Source organism: Peromyscus leucopus, chromosome 19 (assembly GCF_004664715.2).
Source record: "Peromyscus leucopus breed LL Stock chromosome 19, UCI_PerLeu_2.1, whole genome shotgun sequence".
Taxonomy (NCBI): Eukaryota; Metazoa; Chordata; class Mammalia; order Rodentia; family Cricetidae; genus Peromyscus; species Peromyscus leucopus.
Genome location: NC_051079.1, coordinates 53083766 through 53102766, shown reverse-complemented (window position 1 = coordinate 53102766; position 19001 = coordinate 53083766). Strand labels below are relative to the sequence as shown.

General features: G+C 44.8%; 1 protein-coding gene across 13 annotated transcripts in view; it reads right to left on the bottom strand.

The window, feature by feature from the left end:
• Znf532 (zinc finger protein 532) overlaps window positions 1-19001 on the bottom strand; it is a 122209-nt gene that overhangs the window by 39589 nt on the left and 63619 nt on the right. For 11 of the 13 annotated variants that reach the window (XM_028860600.2, XM_028860599.2, XM_028860594.2 and 8 more), the window contains 3 exons: window positions 14126-14307; window positions 9651-9827; window positions 3826-3988 (listed from right to left, as the gene is read on the bottom strand). The exons of the other annotated variants lie outside the window; for them this stretch is intronic. In XM_028860600.2, coding sequence (XP_028716433.1) covers window positions 3826-3988; window positions 9651-9827; window positions 14126-14307 — 522 coding nt within the window. The remainder of the gene's footprint in view (window positions 1-3825; window positions 3989-9650; window positions 9828-14125; window positions 14308-19001) is intronic. 13 annotated transcript variants of the gene reach the window in all.

Genomic DNA, 19001 nt, shown 5'->3' with positions numbered 1-19001 from the left:
TTAACACTCTGTGAAGACAGGCCCCTGTACTGGAACATATTAGTACCCCCTCCTGGCTGGCCAAGAGCAAACCCTCTGTGTGGCTGACCATTTCTGGAGATGGCTTTACCTTCCTGCTTGCAGAGCTGTGTATGCAGGCTAATGTGCAAAAGGGTATCCAAGGCCCAGGATCCAGCTAGACTTACTGCTTTTCATACTCTTGGAACACTTGTGACCTGCCAGGGTTTGGGGGTAATTTTCACCTCTCAGTCACTTTTACTAGGAGGAGTGTACCACCTCTGTGAGTGTACCCAATAGGTACTCAAAAAGCCTTTAAAAATTGTGTGCCTGTTTATTACCATTGATACAATAGTCAGCAAACTGCCATCCTAAACCCACAGGATTTTCAAGTGTGAGTGAGATAAAATCAGTACAATGATTCTTTCTTTGCCCCTTGAAGTCCTAAACATTGCATCCAGGGCTGCGAGGTTTCCAGACAAGCACTCCATACTGAGATACGTACCTTTGTACTTTTTATTATGAGACAGTTTCACCAAGTTGCCCAGTCTGGCCTTGTATTCACTCAATAGCTCAGGCAAGCCTTGAACTTGTGACTCAGTAGCTCTACCGATGCAATTGATTCTAAAGACTTTGGGTTTTGTTGTCTGTATACTAAAGGCAATGAGTCTGTGTCCAGACACAGATTATCTGTGAATGGGGCCTTCCTCCTGATAAGGAGGCAGGTTGGTGGCTTGCCTCGGGAGCTCTGTGCCTACAAGAGTACATTCACAGAAGCTGTCCCCCAGGAGGTCTGGCACCCAGGTCCCCGTGGTCAACAGACTGGCTCTGTGGAAGGCTTGGCCCCAAGTTCCTCCTGAGTTGTCAAGGAGGACATCAATCATTCTAACTCCCCAGGATGCTTTCTTAGGAGAGGGCTTAGCTAAACAGCACGGCCTTAGTGGTGTTCTTGGGCACTGTCCTTCCCAGGAGGAAAAGGGAGTTGTGCGGTATTCTCACCAAGAGAGGCCACAGCTCTCCATGCATACAAGCATCAACTGGCCCGTCCAAGGGGCTGAGGGCAATGTCAGACCAGGCCCTCCGAGCAGGGGAAAACAGGACAGTTTCCCTAAGTCACACCTGTGTTTCTCCATGTACATGACAGACTTCCGTGTGCAGAGGGCAACTGGTTTGTGCCTCAGTACACAACTTACCTGTTGTGTGTGTGTGTGTGTCCATGAGGAGACCAGAGGTCAACCCCAGGAGTCCTCCCTCCATTAACAACTGCACTCCCTCTCCAGCCCCTGGGTTTTTAACATTTCTAACCATTTAAAACACAAGGAACAAATCCTCAAACTTTCTGTAAGCTTCAAGGCAAATGGAAGAGAGGGCAAGGACGTATGTCTCCTCTGTAAAATAACCCTGGGGACAGAAATCACCAAGAAATGGGGATTCCGCCAAGACAACAAGAGCAGGTATGTGCTGAAATGCAGGTTTCTAAGTTATTTATTGTGCATTTATTTACACATTGCAAATAATAGTAATGCAACGAAAGGATTACAAATATATCTAGCATATGCAAGGTCCACATTTTTGATCCCCAAAACCATTTTAAAAAAATACTAATACAACTTAATTCTTTCAGAAATGATTTTCCCTTAGTTCCTGTAAAGAACAGCTAACCAGGATGACTATAAGTTAAAGGTCTGACCGACAGCGAATGTCAATATATGGAGGGTAAGGACCTACAAAGTAAATAAATACGTATCCTGGGAGAACAGACACACGCTATGAATCAGGTAATAAAGGGCCACCTAACAGCATGGGAGTGAACGAGAGAGTGAGCGAGGGAGAGAGAGAATGTGTATGTGAGAGAGAGAGAATATGTGTGTGACAGAATGTGTGCGTGTGTGAGAATGAGAATGTGTGTATGTATGTGAGAAAGTGTTTGTGTGAGAGAGTGTGTGTGAGAGAATGTGTGTATGTGAGAAAAAGTGTGTGTATGTGAGAGAGAATGTGTGTGTGTGACAGAGAGAGAGAGAGAGAGGGAGAGAGAGAGAGAGAGAGAGAGAGAGAGAGCGAGCGAGCGAGAGCGAGAGCGCACCACTCTTTCCAAAATCCCTATTCCATTTCTCCTTCATGACTGCATCACAGGTACCAGGCAAGATAAATATGGAGCAAGAGACGCATCATTTTAAACATAAAGGTGCCTCTAAAACATTGTATTTATTCTTACCTACCAAGCATAATGTAACAGGAGTTTAAGACACTAGAATGTACTTAAAATGAAAACAGTCCCACTGTTTCTTTATCACATAGGCCGGATAAAGGCTGGAATAACTGAAAACAATCCTTCCTCCTATGGACACAGGATTAGACCATTCTTCCTCAGTCTCTATTCCTTGGGGACTGTATTCATCCACATTCACTATTACAAGAAGAACCCCCTATACCAACACACACACCACTTCCTGATGCAAGATTACATTCCAGAAAGCCAATAAGTAGCTTGGAAGAGGCGACTTCCTCCCTCCATGCCTGCCTCCCGTTCAGAGGGGGAGAGTAAGAAGCTAGACTTGAGCAGGGGCAGCACCAGCCTTTAATCCCATCGCTTAGGAGGCAGAGGTGGGAAGAGTTCTGGGAAATCAAGGTCAGCATGACTTACATAGTAAATTCTAGGCAGGCTAGAGTGTCATCGTAAGACCCTGTCCGTTTCAAAAGAAAGAAAGCTCTAATTCCGTACCAGCCTTTGAGACTGAAAATGGAGCATGGTGCCTCTTTAGAGGGGTGGAATACAAGAACCCAAACAAGACACTTACACCAACAGCCACATCAGGTCCAATACCCAATCTACCCTAAATATTAAAACCAGCAACTCAGTGCTTAAGAGCACTTACTGCTCTCTTGCAGAGGACCTGGGTTTGGTTCCCAGCACTGACATGGTGGCTCACAACCATCTATAACTCCAGTTTCAGGGAAACGGATGCCCTCTTTTGACCTCAGGCACAAATAGAGTACACATACATACATGCAGACAAAACATACATACACATAACAAAATTAAAATTAAAAAATAAAAATAAGGTATAACTATGCAGCCCTGGCTAGCCTAGAATTCACGGGGATCCTCCTGCCTCTACCATCAATTGAAAGTGTGTGCCATCATGACCAAATCACATTTTTATAGGGTGAAAAAAGTGAAAGACTCAATCAAATATAATGCAAATTTAAGTGCTTATATAATTTCAAGGCTAAACCTTGATTTTTTTCAATGTACCAATATTTGTATAAATTAGCATAACTCATCCAAACTTCTATTTATTAATCCCATAAGACAGAGTTCTCAAAACAGAAAACTACAGATGCTGCTAAGATTAAGAGCACACACTACACCTACATAAAACCTGAGTTCAATTCCCAGCACCCACACCACACCGCTCACAACTGCCTGTTCCAGATCCAGGAGAATCTGAAGTCTGGTCTCCAAGCGCACTCACATGCACATATATCACACACAGACATATACCCAAACTAAAACAAAAATAAACCTTATCTTTTTAAAGAAAACTTCACAGTCATCATTTTCACGTAAATAAAAAAGAGCCCTAATAACTTCATTATTCTTTTAAACCAGAGCATGCACACTAGTTCTCTGTCAGCAGTCGTTGGCTCCTGGAAAAAGGACACCCCAAAGCTAACTGAACATGAGGACAGAATGTGGCATGGGCCAGTGCCCATCTCTTTCCTTAGAGAGCAGCATGCTTTACAGAAACCTGCAGCTCAGCCAGAGCCCTAAACCATGCATGTGTCTGCAGTTCACTTAGACAGAGGAGAGACGCGCACACACACCTTGATATGGTCCATCATAAGTTGCTTCTGTGCATATAAAAGAGAACAGTCTGGACACTTGAAAACAGACACCTTCTGGTTCTCAGTGTGCTGGTCAAAGTGGCGGTACAGCAAGGTCTGCAGGGTGAACACAGTGTCGCACATGGAACACTTATAGATTATTCTAGAACAGAAGAAGCGCAGCGAGATACAGTCAGTCAGCCTCGTCTCAGGCAAAGGAGCTACGGCTTAGCATCTAAGGAACTCGGGAGGTAGAAGCCATTGAAAGAACACAAACAAAAGAACATTTTAGCTGTGATACAAACTTTTCAAGACAACTGGCATCACTCAGTCACACACATACGGCTTCAGTTCTGACTAAGACACATTCAGCGACATTTGTTTAGAAATCTCGGTGACCATTTTCTGCCTCACAAGGCTACGATGGGCATTTGTACAAAACCTCTCAGTGCTGGTACACACAGCAAGAAACAACCAAAATTTCTCTCTCCCTCCCTCCTTCCCTTCTTTTGAAAAAGGCAACACATCTAAACAGTGGCATCCTAACCTGGAAAAAGATGCGGGGGCAATTTTTTTGTAAGGTCAAATAAAACACCACAGCTCAATGTGGTGCCCTAACTAGGAAAAGAATTTGATTAATGAACTAAAGACACCCAAACTCTAATACCTGGACAAGCTGCCTCGAGTTTACATTTAAAATCAGCAATTTCAGACTTGGATATCAACCTATCTACACCAATTTTAACGCAGAAAACTATACACCAGCACACAATTACAGAGATACAAAGACAACACACAGCACAGGAAACCCAATGCTTCTGAAAAATGGTTTTAGTACCCGGATACTAGACTCTATTCCATACCAAATGCCTTATCCGAAGCCACCTCCTTACTGTTCAGCAGACTGGAATCCCCTAAACAAACCTCTTCCACCCACTTAGACCTCTCCTGAAGTTCGGGGACAGGTGTTTGGTGGCACTGGGGTGTATGCAGCTGGACACAGCAGACCCCTTCCTCACAACTGCTCTAGGTCATCCTGGTCCTTAGGGAGGCCTGGGGAACCTGGCCCCTTTGCAGAACTGTGGACCAGGCACAGGGAGCCTGGGGAGCAGCCGAGAAAAGAAGAAGGCAAGCTGACTGAAGAGGAAAGCCGGGGGAAATGTAGACGTTTAACTTAAAAGCTGTACGGCAAAGCTAGTCAAGGGAGCCCCATACGCCCATCTGCATCTCCTGAGTCTGTTCTTAAGACAGCTCTTCACAGAGCTCCACACTCCACTGGGCAATGCTGTCCAAAAATAAATAAAATTGTAATTTAGCCCAGCATGGTGGTATATGCCTTTAATCCCAGCACTTGGGAAGATGAGGCAGAGAAGTTGCTACAACCTCAAAACCAGCTCAGTATACTGCAAATATCGTTCTGGCTAAATAGCAAGACTATCTATAAATAAATAAATAATTTAGTTTCTTTTAAAATTATAGCTTTAACGCTGTGACTTTATCTTTAACTCTCATAGAAGACTTTCAAATGTAACCAGAAGGCCACATGTTTTTCCAAGGTCTTGCTAAATTAGTCACTTTTCACCTTCAACTGAAGATGGGGAGAAAGATCCAGCTCATTGCTGACAGGCTTTCCTAACACAGCCCAGTGCTTCACCATCACAGCAACAGACACCCAGGGATGCTTCACCATCAGCAACAGACACCCAGGGATGCTTCACCATCACAGCAACAGACACCCAGGGATGCTTCACCATCACAGCAACAGGCACCCAGGGATGCTCATTTCCTTACTGTTTGAAACTACTCAATATCCAGTGAACTAAAACATCACATAGGGCAACCACAGAAGGACATTTTTAAAAGAAATTGCTTATAAAGATTTTCAGGAAAATTAAAACAAGGCAGTATATTATGATATGGGCACATTTCTTTTTTATTAATGAATTATTTTATTTTTGGGTGTGTATACATAGATGCCACATATATGCAGGCATCCTTGGAGGTCAGAAGAGGGTGCTGGATCCCTGGGAGCTGGAACAACAGGCAGTTGGGAGCCTCTAGACATGAGTGCTACTACCTGAACTCAGGCCCTCTGGAAGAGCAGGAAGTGTTCGTAACCTTAGAGCCATCTCTCCAGCCTCAAGATCACATTTCTAAGCATAAAATTATCATCACCTCTAGGAATGGATAGTCTGTGCATGCTGTTACTCTGCTTATCTTTATTTTATGGGTTTCCTGTAATCAAAAGACAAGCATTTGAGGAAAGAAAAGAGACTGGGCTGCAGGACGACTCCGCCGTTGTGAGTACGGAATGCACTTGCAGAGGACCCAAGTTTGGTCTCATCATGGTCCCATGTCAGGCAGCTCACAACTGCCTATTAACTCCAGCTTCAGGGGATCTCTGGTTTCCAGTGCTCACATGTATAAACACACACACACACACACACACACACACACACACACACACACACACACACACTTAAAAATAAATCTTTCAAACAGAAGAGCCTCAGGGTTGGGGATTTAGCTCAGTGGTAGAGTGCTTGCCTAGCAAGCATAAGGCCCTGGGTTCGGTCTTCAGCTCTGGGGGGGAGAATAGCCTCATAATGGTGTCTACATGGAAATGCCATAATGAGACTTCTCACTTTGTATGTCTGCTTAAAAAATTAATTTTAAAAAATACATGAAAAATTGGTGCAGGGGAGAAGAGCTTTAAGAGAAGCACTGAGATTTATTAGTTGGACTGATTATTCACTTATAATTCTCTTTCTCAATATTTCATAAAACCAGGCATGAGGGCATGGCTCAGTTATCAAGAGCTTACACTGCTCTTCTAAAGGACTAGTGTTCAGTTCCTTAACTCCAGCTCCAGGAAGATTCAACACCTCTGGTAATGCATGTATCCACACATATGTGCACGCACATTACACACACATACACACACACAATTAAAAATAAATCTTAAACCAGGTATAACAATCATTTTCTTCATGGTATATTCTCTTGGGGAAAAATATAAAACCAAAGACAAGAGAGTAACTTAGCCTTTGTTGAAGAAATTGAGGAACAAGTTGTTGATATGTTATCAAAAAAAAAAAAAACCTTCCCATGAAACACTAAGGAGCCCAGAGCACTGATAAGCTTCTCTAGTCGCAGCAGAGGCAGAACGGGGTGAGTTCCAGGCTATCCTGGCTACACAGCAGGGTCTCATCTCAAAAAGCAGAACAAACAAAAAGCACCAAGGAATGTGAAGGGGGAAGAGGTGACGGAAATCCGGCAGAAACCGACAGATCCATGAAAGCTGCCAGCAGCGCTGTGGGGGAGGTGCCCACCGCTGAGCCCCGGCGGTGCCCATGTGGCCCACTGAGAAGATGCACAGCCTCATTTCTGCAAGATTCCCGATGATGAGAGCAGGTCCTGGGCTGACTCCGAAAAAGCAGAACAGACAGAGAAGGCCATCCCAGAATGAACAGTTGCTGCTTCTTTTTTTTTGCATGGGGGTGGGGTGGGGGTTTGGTCAGCATCTTGGAAAGCAAGGATAAAGACACTGTCTAGGTGTCTAGGCAACTGGGACGATCTGAATCCAGTCTGAACTGGCTGGCCAGGGGATCAGCACCACTACCCTGAGCAGGAGCTGTGTGCTTGTGACTTTTAGGAGCGTGCTTTTGCACAGGGAAGAACACACTGAAGTATCAGGCCATAACGTCCTGTTACTCCCAGGGATGAAAGGGAGAGTGGGTTATGAGGATGATGAACTGGACCAGACAATTTCCCTTTTATCTGTGGGGGTCCATCCTCAGGACCCCCCCACCAGTGGGGTCCGGAAGCCACACAAACACTGAACACTCTAATCTGGTGTCTTTACCATCTCAACGGCACTTCCGCTTGTCACTTCTCCTGGTCGGGTGTGACAGGTAATCATGGCTGACTTCTTCACCGGTTCACGGGTAGAACATTTGCTCTTTCCATGGATTTTAGCATCCGATTGTTCCCCGTTTCTTTACTAGTCTAGAAGGTGAGCGTCTTTACTTAAAGGAGGCACTTCTCGGCCTCTCTAGGTGGGGCTGGTACCACTACTCTCACTTTGGGGGTACTGTAAAGTGCTCTCAGGGCCACCTGCACACAGTACTGTGCACAGTACTACAACTGTCAATCAGATAACCAAGCTGGTCACTAACTGGCTAATGGGCAGGTAGCACAAACAGTATAGAAACCCTGGACAAAGGGTGCTGGTGTCATGATGAAGCCGGACACTAAGACATTCCATGACACTATCAAGAGCAGTGCATAATCTAGACCTACAACTTGTTTACTTCTGGAATGTTCCATTCAATAATTTCAGACCACGGCTGATCTTGGTTAATGGAAATTTCAGAAATTAAAATTGTGGATAAAGGACAAGGGACCACTGCACCCTGCAAAGGGCTTCTTTTAAGTAAAGCTATGAAAATTCTAGACCTACTGTACTCAAATGTGAGCAATATTGTCTTAACTTATCTTAATAATCTACTATCTCTCTCTTTTCAGTTTACAGAAACTGTACGGACAGAATTGTGGCTTATTTGAGTGAAGAATCAAGGGCTACATTCATCACGAGGCAAAGGCTGTTTGTCAGTGTGCACAAGCTTCCCACCACGAACACTGGAGACACAATCATTAATCTCACTAATCCCTGTCTCTGCGTGAGGACATCCAGTGGAACTCGAATCCTCTAATTTGTAATGTGCCTCCCTTTGAAGATCAATACACAAAACATCAAGGAAAAGACCTATTTGAATTAAGTAGATTTTAACGTTGTTTTAGTAAACAGTCATTTGTATATATTCAATAGTATTTCCCCAAAATTAAAATAAAAAAAAAAATGGACATACAAAGAAGTACACCTCTTTCCCTCAGGGATCTTTGATAATGAAGTTACAGATGAAAAAGGGCACTAAAATACTGGGCGAGCCACCCTAGCCTCCAGTCATCACACTGCACATGGCCACAGGAATCAGGAATAAAATGACCACACAGTTGGTAGACTGTGTGTACACAAAGAGGGAGTGAGTAAATATAGAAACAATGCTTATAGAGTTCCTCTCCACCCCAAACAGACGCCTCAGGCCACAAACATCAGCCACATCACTTTATTCTAATCTTACTCCGACCCTGGGACACAAGCATGACCTGCATTTACAGGAGAGGTTGAGACGGGTAACAACCCCTCACAGGCCTCACAGGCCTCACAACTGGCAGCTGGCGGCCCTCTGAGCTGCCCCTGCACCCACACTGCCCCCTCTCCGTGGCTGACTGACCCCTGCAGCAGTCAGGCAGGTAGCCCTATCTATTTACCAGCCCTAAAGCAAGAACAACATTAAGTAAAATTGGATTTACTTCCACTAATCAATGGCTTGCCCTAGCTATAAAGTTAATTCAGTAACTAGTGTCTCAAGCTGAGTTCACCTTTTGAATACTGCTAGGGAAAGTGTGTCCTACAATAAACAAATGATGACAGCATGGACCATAACATCGTTTGGGGTTTCTGTTTTTATATTTGATAATTCTCCTAAAACTCATTTGTTAAAAATCACCTTAGGAATAAAATGGATAAGTATTCGTTTGTTGAGCAGAAATCAATGCTAAGAGCATGAATAACAGGTGACCATTTGGGACAAAGACTTTACCTGGAGAAAGCAGTGATTTGGTGAGCTACCAGCAGAACACCACACATCCAGTCAACACAGCCCACACATGGTCAGACCTCATGTCTGATGCACTGCAATGACAGCCTCCTCTAAATGGCACTACAGCAGCAGAGTGAAACTCAGCCATGGGTAACTTACTTGGGTTCTCCTATCTTGACGCCAGGATGCTGCGTGTAGGCGTGGGAGTGTGTACTTGGGGCAGACTTAAACGCCATTGGACAGATAGGGCACTTGTAGAAGACTTCACAGTGAGAGCCTTGAATGTGAGACTTCAGTGCGGCCACGTCAGAGTACACAACATTGCAATGTACACATCTGTTAGAGAAACAACACTGTCGTTAGCACAGACTACGGAACACCGTGAGGGACATCACTGTGTGACGGGGCGGAACGAACACATCTCACAGCCCACAGAGGTTTCGCGTGGCTTTTGGAAAGTACTTCTCTGCTTGCAACAGAGTCAAGTTAATTTTACTGTGTGTTTAAGAGGAAAGATCATGAAGAAAATTAATGTACAGATGGTCAGTGTCTGGAGCATCTTCAACATTTTTGAGGAAGGATATATAGTAAGGCCAACAGACCGTGAGGGGACCCAGCAAGAACAGGGATCCTGAACTGGGGAAGGACGTTCATGTACTGGACTGCCACTAGGGTCTGATGTTCCCACTTGTCCTCGTACCACGTGGGAGACCTTTCCAATGGAAGAGGTCTTGGGATCTGCACCTACATGCCCGCGACAGAGGGACAGAGGGGCACATGGAGAGGGCATGGCCCATGGTCTCCTGGCACACACCGGTGTGGGCAATATATTCTCACTGCACGGTGACCCAGAAGGTGGTGGAAGTCAGCCACCTGTGTGTTGTCTGCTGGGAGACAGCCTGACCTGACTGTGCTTGTATTTGGCCTTTAAACTATATCAACACAAGCTTCTGAAAAGTCAGCAGCTCCAAAAACAACTGGCTCCAAGCTTCTGAATGTCTACGTATGACAATGAGCTCCTTCCCTGACCAAACCTAATCCCACAGAAACAACCTCAAAACTAGCCCCACCCCCAGCTCATCTTGTCACAAGGACTCACAGCAATACTTGTAACACCTCCATTAGACGGTGGAGTCTTTCTTCTTGATCCACATATGGAAAACATTTAAGAATGTTCACCATGGCTCTTGGAAACTGTCTGAGAGAGCATGCCTCGCTTGTGACTGAATACACATGCACCTAATCATGTATAAGCAAGTCACCTGGGGAAGCAATCTGCTGACAGGGCCTGTCCTCCTGGACACCATGTCAGACAGACACTCCTGCCCTTCTAGGCTTAGAGGCACACCTGGACTCATGGAGATAACTCCTATAAAGCCACACAGAGGGTGTGTATTCTACAGAGCATAGACCTTAGAAGGCTTTGTAGGCATCTTTAGAAAATCAGGGTGTATTCTCAGTTTTATTGTCTTAAGGCACAGTGGTCACCAACACAGAAACTAAAGCACTATAAGGAGAGAACAACAAATATTCACTGTCCTACTAACAGGGAGCTTCTCTCAATACAGGAGTTGGCCAAGCACACTGAAAGTCTCCTGGGCTGCCTAATGCGCCTGTCTGCCGTGACTCATTTGTAAACTAAGAACTGGATAAATCATTTTTAGTCCCACCTTCCCCTAGAAACTAGTGACTACAAGGTAAGGGGAGACGAGGTCACAGTCAGAGTCCTGCCAGCTCCCCTGGTTCCTGGCCTTAGGGAGGACTCCCATCTGAGGAGATCAAACACATCCAGGGAAGTATGACCACAGACAGATGCTAGAATCTGGGGTCTGATGTTTCCACCTGTCCCAGTGCCACCCAAATGCTGCCCCAGGGTGGGCTACAGTGCAGACCACACACAGCTTCCCACCAAACACAGGACCAGACTCTATCTAAAGCCAAGAGAAGTGCGCTAATGGCCCCATGTTCCAGAGCCACTGGAGCAAGAGAAAAGCTTCCCAGGCTGCAAACAGGGTAAAATGCAGTTTTTGAGTTGGCAGCAGATGTGAAGGGACTCAGTCTAAAGGGGACCACAGAAGCCAAAAGAAGGCAGAGAGAGGAGAGAGGGAGGGCAGAAGAGGTTTGGGACAGCAGAGGACAGGACAGCGGCAGGTGAAGCAGGCACATGGAACACGATTTCAGACACCTTACGCTACCACAAAGCTGCCGAACATCTACCTCACAGGTTCTGGGGGTGACAGGCATGCGCCACCACGCCCAGCTCTCTTTATTATTCATTTTTAATTAAAAAGTGTTTACACTATACAATCTGACAATAATGTCTCCTTAAATGTTCATATTAGGAGGCAGGAAAATTCAGAAAAATATTTGACTTTTATTCATAACTGACATTCATGAGTTAAGGAGGCTCCAGGCTTAGCCGTATTTAAGAGACACAATAGGATGAAAAGATAGGCAAGCACCTGCCTAGGAAGGAGGAGAGGCAGGAGTGGGAGCCCTCAGAAAACCTTCCCTGGCTACAGAAAGATCACACCTACAATGATTAACTACAGAGACAAGAGAGATGACAGAGAGGAGAGAGAGACAGAGAGAAACAGGGCAGGACCAACAGGCTGCCGAGCCCAGGCAGGAACTACCCCACTGTTTAAAACAGCAGGAGGTGGGCAGGGAAAATGTTTGAGTTTTTGTATTTTCTCCAAAGAAGTCAGCATGAACTAAACTTCACCACAAACAAGCATGGAGGATGGGCATAGTGATGCCTATTGATAATCCCAGCTCTGTGAGGCCAGCCTTGTCCACACCGCAAGTTGCAAGACAGCCAGGGAGTCATAGTAGGACCTTGTATCAAAAGCAAATATAGAAAACCCCAAAGCACGGTGTCTTCACAGTCTGTATACCCTTAAGTCTAGCCTAGAAAATCCACAGTTGATAAAATCCAAAATGTAAAATTGAAAGCACCAATTTCAGCAAGTCCTGCCTGGGGCAAAGGAAGGGCAGGGCGATCTTCTCCCAGCCTGCATGTGAGATGTCTGTCTTAGCTTAGGCAAGACAGCAGGACTAACTGGGCGTGCAGAGGCTGTCCTCAGTTCTGTGGGAACACATAGCAGGCCGCAGAGAACAGCAGCAGGCATCCAAGCCGCACAGCTGCTTTCCCTGGCCGTGTGCAGAGGCCACTCACGGTCCCCAAGCATGTGGTAAGAACAAAGTACTACTCTGAGTAGCTCTGTGGACCATCTTGTTTAACTGTCACATCTCTGAGGGCTGGCGGCAGGTCATCACCCAAGTTACGGGGTACAAAAAGGAGAGGACACAGGAATTTCACACAAATCATGACAAGAAAATCTAGCACAAAGGAAAAACCTTGGTTTCTTGTTTTCTAGTTTCCTACCAGGTTAGATCTCAAACCATAAGGCATTTGTACACTACAAATTTGAAGGTATAAGAATAAAAACAGAAATCTGCCTCATATTTTAGTGTTAGAAAACTGAGCAGAGGAGAGCTGGAGAGATAGCTCAGCAGTTCAGAGCATTGGCTCTTCTTCAAGAGTTCGATTCCAAGCACCCACACGCAACTAACAACCATTTGTAACTCAAGTTTCAGGAGAACTGAGGTCCTCTTCTGACTTCCTCAGGCAACACACATACATGGCGAACAGACATGCACACATGCAGGCAAAATACCTACACACAAAAAATAAAAAGAAATAAATCTTAAGACGAGGAGGAAGAAAAAGAAAAACAATTGGGCAGAGCCACCCAGGAATTAGTGATCTTGGAACATAAACTAAAATGAAATAAAACCATCAAACTACACCAATGCTACCTCATTTTTATAAACCGTGTGACAAATTACGACTAAGCAAAACCATTGCACATTAACAGTCTAACCAAACATGGTAAGATAAACACATGCCACAGTGAAACAAAGCTAAAACAAAGACATGTCACCCACGACATAGTCCCTTGAGGGGTTTTCATCAGGTCAAGTGTAATGGGACGGGAGCACATTTAAGAAGGTAACGAAGTTTGAGAACAAAGTACATCATCCCCTAACACTGGGTAAATTAACATTGAAGTTGCCAGATGTCAAAAAATACACATCTGGGAATCTCCAGGGCCAGTGAAAAGATAAAAGGGCCGGAACTGAGGTGGAGGAGGCAGAAGGGAAGGACTTTTGGAGGGGAGGCTCCAAAGACTGATGAGAGAAAAATGTTCACCTGACCCGTCTGTGTGGCTACGGCAATCCATCATGTTTATATTTATTAGAAGGGGACTAATAAGAGGTGCAGAAATGCATGGTATTCCTGCAGAGGATAAATATGGGGAGGGCAGCAACCTATGTGCAGGGGTGGGGCAAGAGGGTTTTGCAGGCTGTCAGTCATGGCCGAGCTCCACAACATGCACATTTACCTGAAAGGATCACCCAATTTATCCTCATCTGTATGGATAATGACATGACATGACATTAAACTTGGATTCAAACGGATCAACTCTACTACAAATGAGCTAAGTTCCCAGAGGATCTGAGCTGTAGTATCACCAGACAGCCCTGAGAACTAGGTGTGTGCACGGGCCCTTCAAGTCGTAGTGCAGTGACCAGTGAACAACTTGCGCAGAAGTGAACGACATACTGACCGAAAACCAACTCTCCGTGTGTAGTGCAGACAGTTCTTGGTGACGTGGGTCTGGAAGTGCACCGACCTGCAGATGGCCCCGCACTCGGGGCAGGTGTAGGGAGATTTGTGCTGATGGATTCTCTGGTGTGAAGCATAACTGCACTGGTTAGGAAGCAGCATCTGGCAGACAGTGCAAGTCTTCTAGACAAACCAAAGGGGGAGACACGATTGGTCCTGCTAAGCATGGCTGTAGACAAGTACCTTAGTTAAGCTGTACAGTAGTTACGCGTCATTTTAAACACGGCTATCAGTGACTCTAAAGCCCGCGGGAAGAGCAAACATGAAGATCACATGTTTAATGGAAATTTTTCACCCTGTAAAATAAACGTGATCAGCATTACAGAGGTAGGTTCATGCCAAAGTGTGAGCTGAAGAAAACACCAGCAGCTTTAACTGCTTCCAGGCCTGTTTCTCCTGCATCTTGTCCAGAGCAAAGGTCCTCTTGCAAACTGTATTGGCAGACCAGCACATCTCCGAGCTCCCGGGCCCAACAGGAGCTGTACTTCCCACAATCCAGAACTTGCCTCAGGACAACAGAAATTCACCCAGGTTAATCCAGTTTCTTTCTTGTATGGCTTAGGGACTGGTTTTCTTTCTGTACCTAAGTTGGCCTTCAAATGGATGAACTGGCCATAACATGATTTATAATTAAAATAAAAAAAAAAACTCAAGCTCAGATAAATAAATTTGGACATTAAATTGAAATTTGCAGAGCACAAGGAATTTTACAAAGCTTAAAATCTGACTGTATTAAAATAAAGACTGAAACTTTCCTTGAAGAAAAATATTTAATTATCAAAAACCCCTCAAATACTCTATTTTTCATTCTCTTAAATATAAGTATAAATGTATTTCTAAAATATAAAAAAAGAGCCTCAGTCAATACAAACTGACTAGCATCCTCGAAACAAATCCAACAGAATGTGAGCTAAAATCAATACACTTTTGGACATTTGTGCAGAAACAACTCCCTCTTGCACATTCTAAATAAACCATCTGTATTGAAGTCAAAGAAAGCATCAAACTATAGATTTTTCTGAGATTAAAAACACTCAGATTGACAGCACCTTAAAACATATTTTTAATTCTTCAGCTATTTCAAATTAAGCCCAAAAATTTAAGTTTTGAAGTGACTTATACTAAGAGAAAAAGAACACTCACTTGAAAATTATTTCTTGCCAGATGGCGGTGGTGCAAACCTTTAATCCCAGCACTCGGGAGGCAGAGGCAGGCGGATCTCTGAGTTCAAGGCCAGCCTGGTCTACAGAGTGAGATCCAGGACAGCCAGAACTACATAGTGAAACCCTGTCTCGAAAAAACAAAAAGCAAGTTAAGCAAGAAAGAAAATTATCTCTTGGCTTTTCTCCTGAAAGGACTAAAATACAAGTTTTATCCCATAAAACGTTTATTGTAATCACAAAATAAGGGCATTACAGGCAGTGTTGATGAGGTCAAGGTCATTAAAAGACGGCACTCCTAGGAACACATCCTTCAAAGTTTAAAACATGCGACAACACAACCAGTCAACAGTCACTAGTTACAAGGGCCTGCTATCAGTACAGTCAGTGGCGATCACTCCTCCGTGAACTAGTCTTCCTCCTTCTCCACAAGCCATTCTCCCACCTGAGAATCCTGGCGGCACCTTAGTGTGCACTCACTGCAAAGAAAGCTCATACTTTCAATTCTAAGAGAAGTCAAAAAACATTATACATATATGTCTACATATACACATACGCACACATTCATAGGTATATACACACACATACTCACGTATGTATATAGATATAAATATAGATATAGATACGGGTTGGTTTCAATTCACCATGAGCCAAGCAGTGAATTAAGTCCTTTACATACATTAGGAACTTTATAGAAATTTAAGTTCATCATATCATTTATTTCTCATAATCTATGAAGTCAATAATACCTTCGTTTTACAGAGGTGGAAATAAGAATTAATGACGTAAGAAATGTATTCCATGCCCCACTGCTAACGGCAAGAACCAGGATTCAATCAGGCTCTGGTGGTGGGGCAGTGTAAAGAGTGAGATGGGATCATGTGAATGAACAACCACAAAAATACACAGTTGAGAAACATGAATAAACAAACCTGAATGTCAAAGAAGATGACCCGGTTATGTCAAGATAAGAAATGAGTTTCTCTTTCCCCATAGCTTCTCCCATATCTACAACGTGATCATACTACTTTTGTAATAATACAAAGCCAAAAGAAAAGAAAATCTAGAAGAACAAGGGGCATGTGTTGAGTAAAAGCTAAAACCAAACCAAACAAACAAAAACCTTTGACATTATCATCCATTAAGAAGTAATAACAAGTGGTTGCTCTTTACAATACATATAAAATGCACAGCTTATTATGCTCATCACCATCACCATCATCACGACCCCCTCTTTCCCAACCAGCACAGCCACCAGATGAGGCTCCCCACCCACGTCACACCCAGAAGTAAAGAAGAAAGTGTAAGGACTCCAGCCTCCAAAGGCATCGATCCTGGAGCTCTTGAAAGGGGAGGATTTGGTCACTGGTCACAGCGGATGTGCAGGGATCTTACCTTCATTTTACACAGGTGCACGCGCATCTGTGCACACACCCCACACTACTCCAGGGTTTCTCTCTTGGCTCCACTGTGGCCATAAGCACTTTCTCTCCTGATGCTTACACAGTACCCATGTCTCTGAACTCAGATGACACTGTTTCCTGAACTGTGCAGGGGGGGGGGGGCCAGATTGCATAACTGTCCTTGCTGCAGACAATGGAGACGGGCTTCGTCAGCACCAAGGGGGGATAGGGTTCCACCAGCTCTCTGGGATGCTCTAAATTCATGACAAAATGCACATTGTCTGGGCTCAGAGGGCACACTGAGCACAGGAGAGCATCCGGATTCTTTGTGGTCTGACTTTCCCTTCCTTTTTGTTTAAGTCAAAGAAAGTTCTCCTAATTGGCACAAATTAAGGCTGCTCAGCAACTCAGTAGGAGAAGCAGCAGCCAAACCCAGTGGTGTGTGGCTCAGAAAGAGAACAAAACAGAAGAATGCATGCACATGGATTTATGTCTCTGGACATTAGGCTTAATGCCATCAGAACGTGCATAACGCTTCTGATGCTCAGGTGAAGCGGCTAATTTCTTCTCTGGGGCAATTTCATTTGCTCAGGGAATGATTTTTCAATTAATTCTACTTGTCAATAGTAAAGCAGCACTAGATGACTAGGAAAGGGAGCTGAAAAGGTCACAGTCCTTCCTGAGCCCGGTGGGCCAGCAGCCAGCAGCCTGAAATTGACAGCTGGCATAACATCACAGGCTGGAGGAGGGGGTAGGGCCGGATGTCCTGTTAAGATGGACTGTGGGACTCGGCACCCTCTTTGCATAAGTGAGGAATTACCTGGGCATCAAGAAAAACAATTCTCTGTTTCAATTTGTTCTTTTAGGGAGAAATGCAGCCTGAGAAAAGCAAAAGGGGAAGGTGAGAGAAGCTAGAGAATACAACTAACTACACAAAGCACCCACTCTACAGACGTAAATACAACTAGCCTTTCAACAAATGCCACAGGCACCACTGACAGACAGTAGTAGGCAATCAACTAGATGACCACAAAGTCACAGCCTACTCGACCCGTTTAACACAGTCAAACAACCACTGCCGAGCTACAGTAGTGAGGCACCAGATTGCTAAGGCAAACTACTAAGCGCCCTTAACACAGTTCCATACACTGCACGACAGTAAGACGACGTTTCTAATGGCCATAATAAAGCCTAGCAGTTTCTTTCCTGGCTTCACATTCACAATAGAACGAGAAAAGAAACAGCTTTACTTCAGGTCTCACTTAAAGTGGGGAGTGACACAAAGCATGTGTCACAGACTGACTGCATGACCCTTTGTTCCCAGAGCTAGTAGTTAACGTCCCTGCCGAATCCCTTGCCACAGTCAGGACCCCTAGCAAGGGCTGAGCAAATGAGGATATTCCACAGGACGCTGTACGGCAGACACATACAAACTACTCAACACGATTACTTTAAGAGGAACAGATCTGTTAAGAATTGGTGACACTACCATGTAAACTGAGGCAGGACCAGCTCCAACAAGACCAAGTTAGCAGTTTGGGCCACTGCCAGATGCCAGAAAGTTCAGCTGAAAGCCAGTGGCCCTCAGCTGTAATCCCTGCATTTCGGCAAGAGGATCATGACGAGTCCGAGACCATCGCGGGAACAGCAAGAGCCTGTCTAAGAACAAAAGCCAAAGGCTGTGAGTACAGCTCGGCCGCCAGGCACCTGCCTAGTGCCTCAGCCTTGGTTATCTCCAGCGGTGCTGAGAGAGTCGAGAAGCACGAGAGAACTCAGTCTTCTGATAATATGGTGGGATGCCTCCATGCACTTCTAGAAGAAAGCTCTTGAGAAGTTTATCTAGAAATGAGAACGGGCAGATACTGCTCAAAAGAATTTAATGTATAGGGTGCCGGGTTAAAGATTCCCAGAAAGGGGACTGAGGAGAGGGCTCAGCAGTTAAGAGCACACACTGCTCTGGATGAGGACCAGATCCCAGACCCCCTATGGGGCAGCTCACAACCGAGCGCACCTCCAGCTCCAGGGGCGGTCCTGGCCAGGGGGTGCTACACCTGCGCACATGCAACACACACGCACACGCACATGCACACACAGAGAGGAACAGAGGCATTCATGTGAAGATCAGAGAACCATTGTGGACTGGCTCTCTCCTTCCAGTGTGTAGGGTCCAGAGGTGGAACTGGATCCTCCAGTAGGCACATTTCTCTGCTGAGCCATCTCACCAACTCCAAAACATACAATAATTTTTGTAATT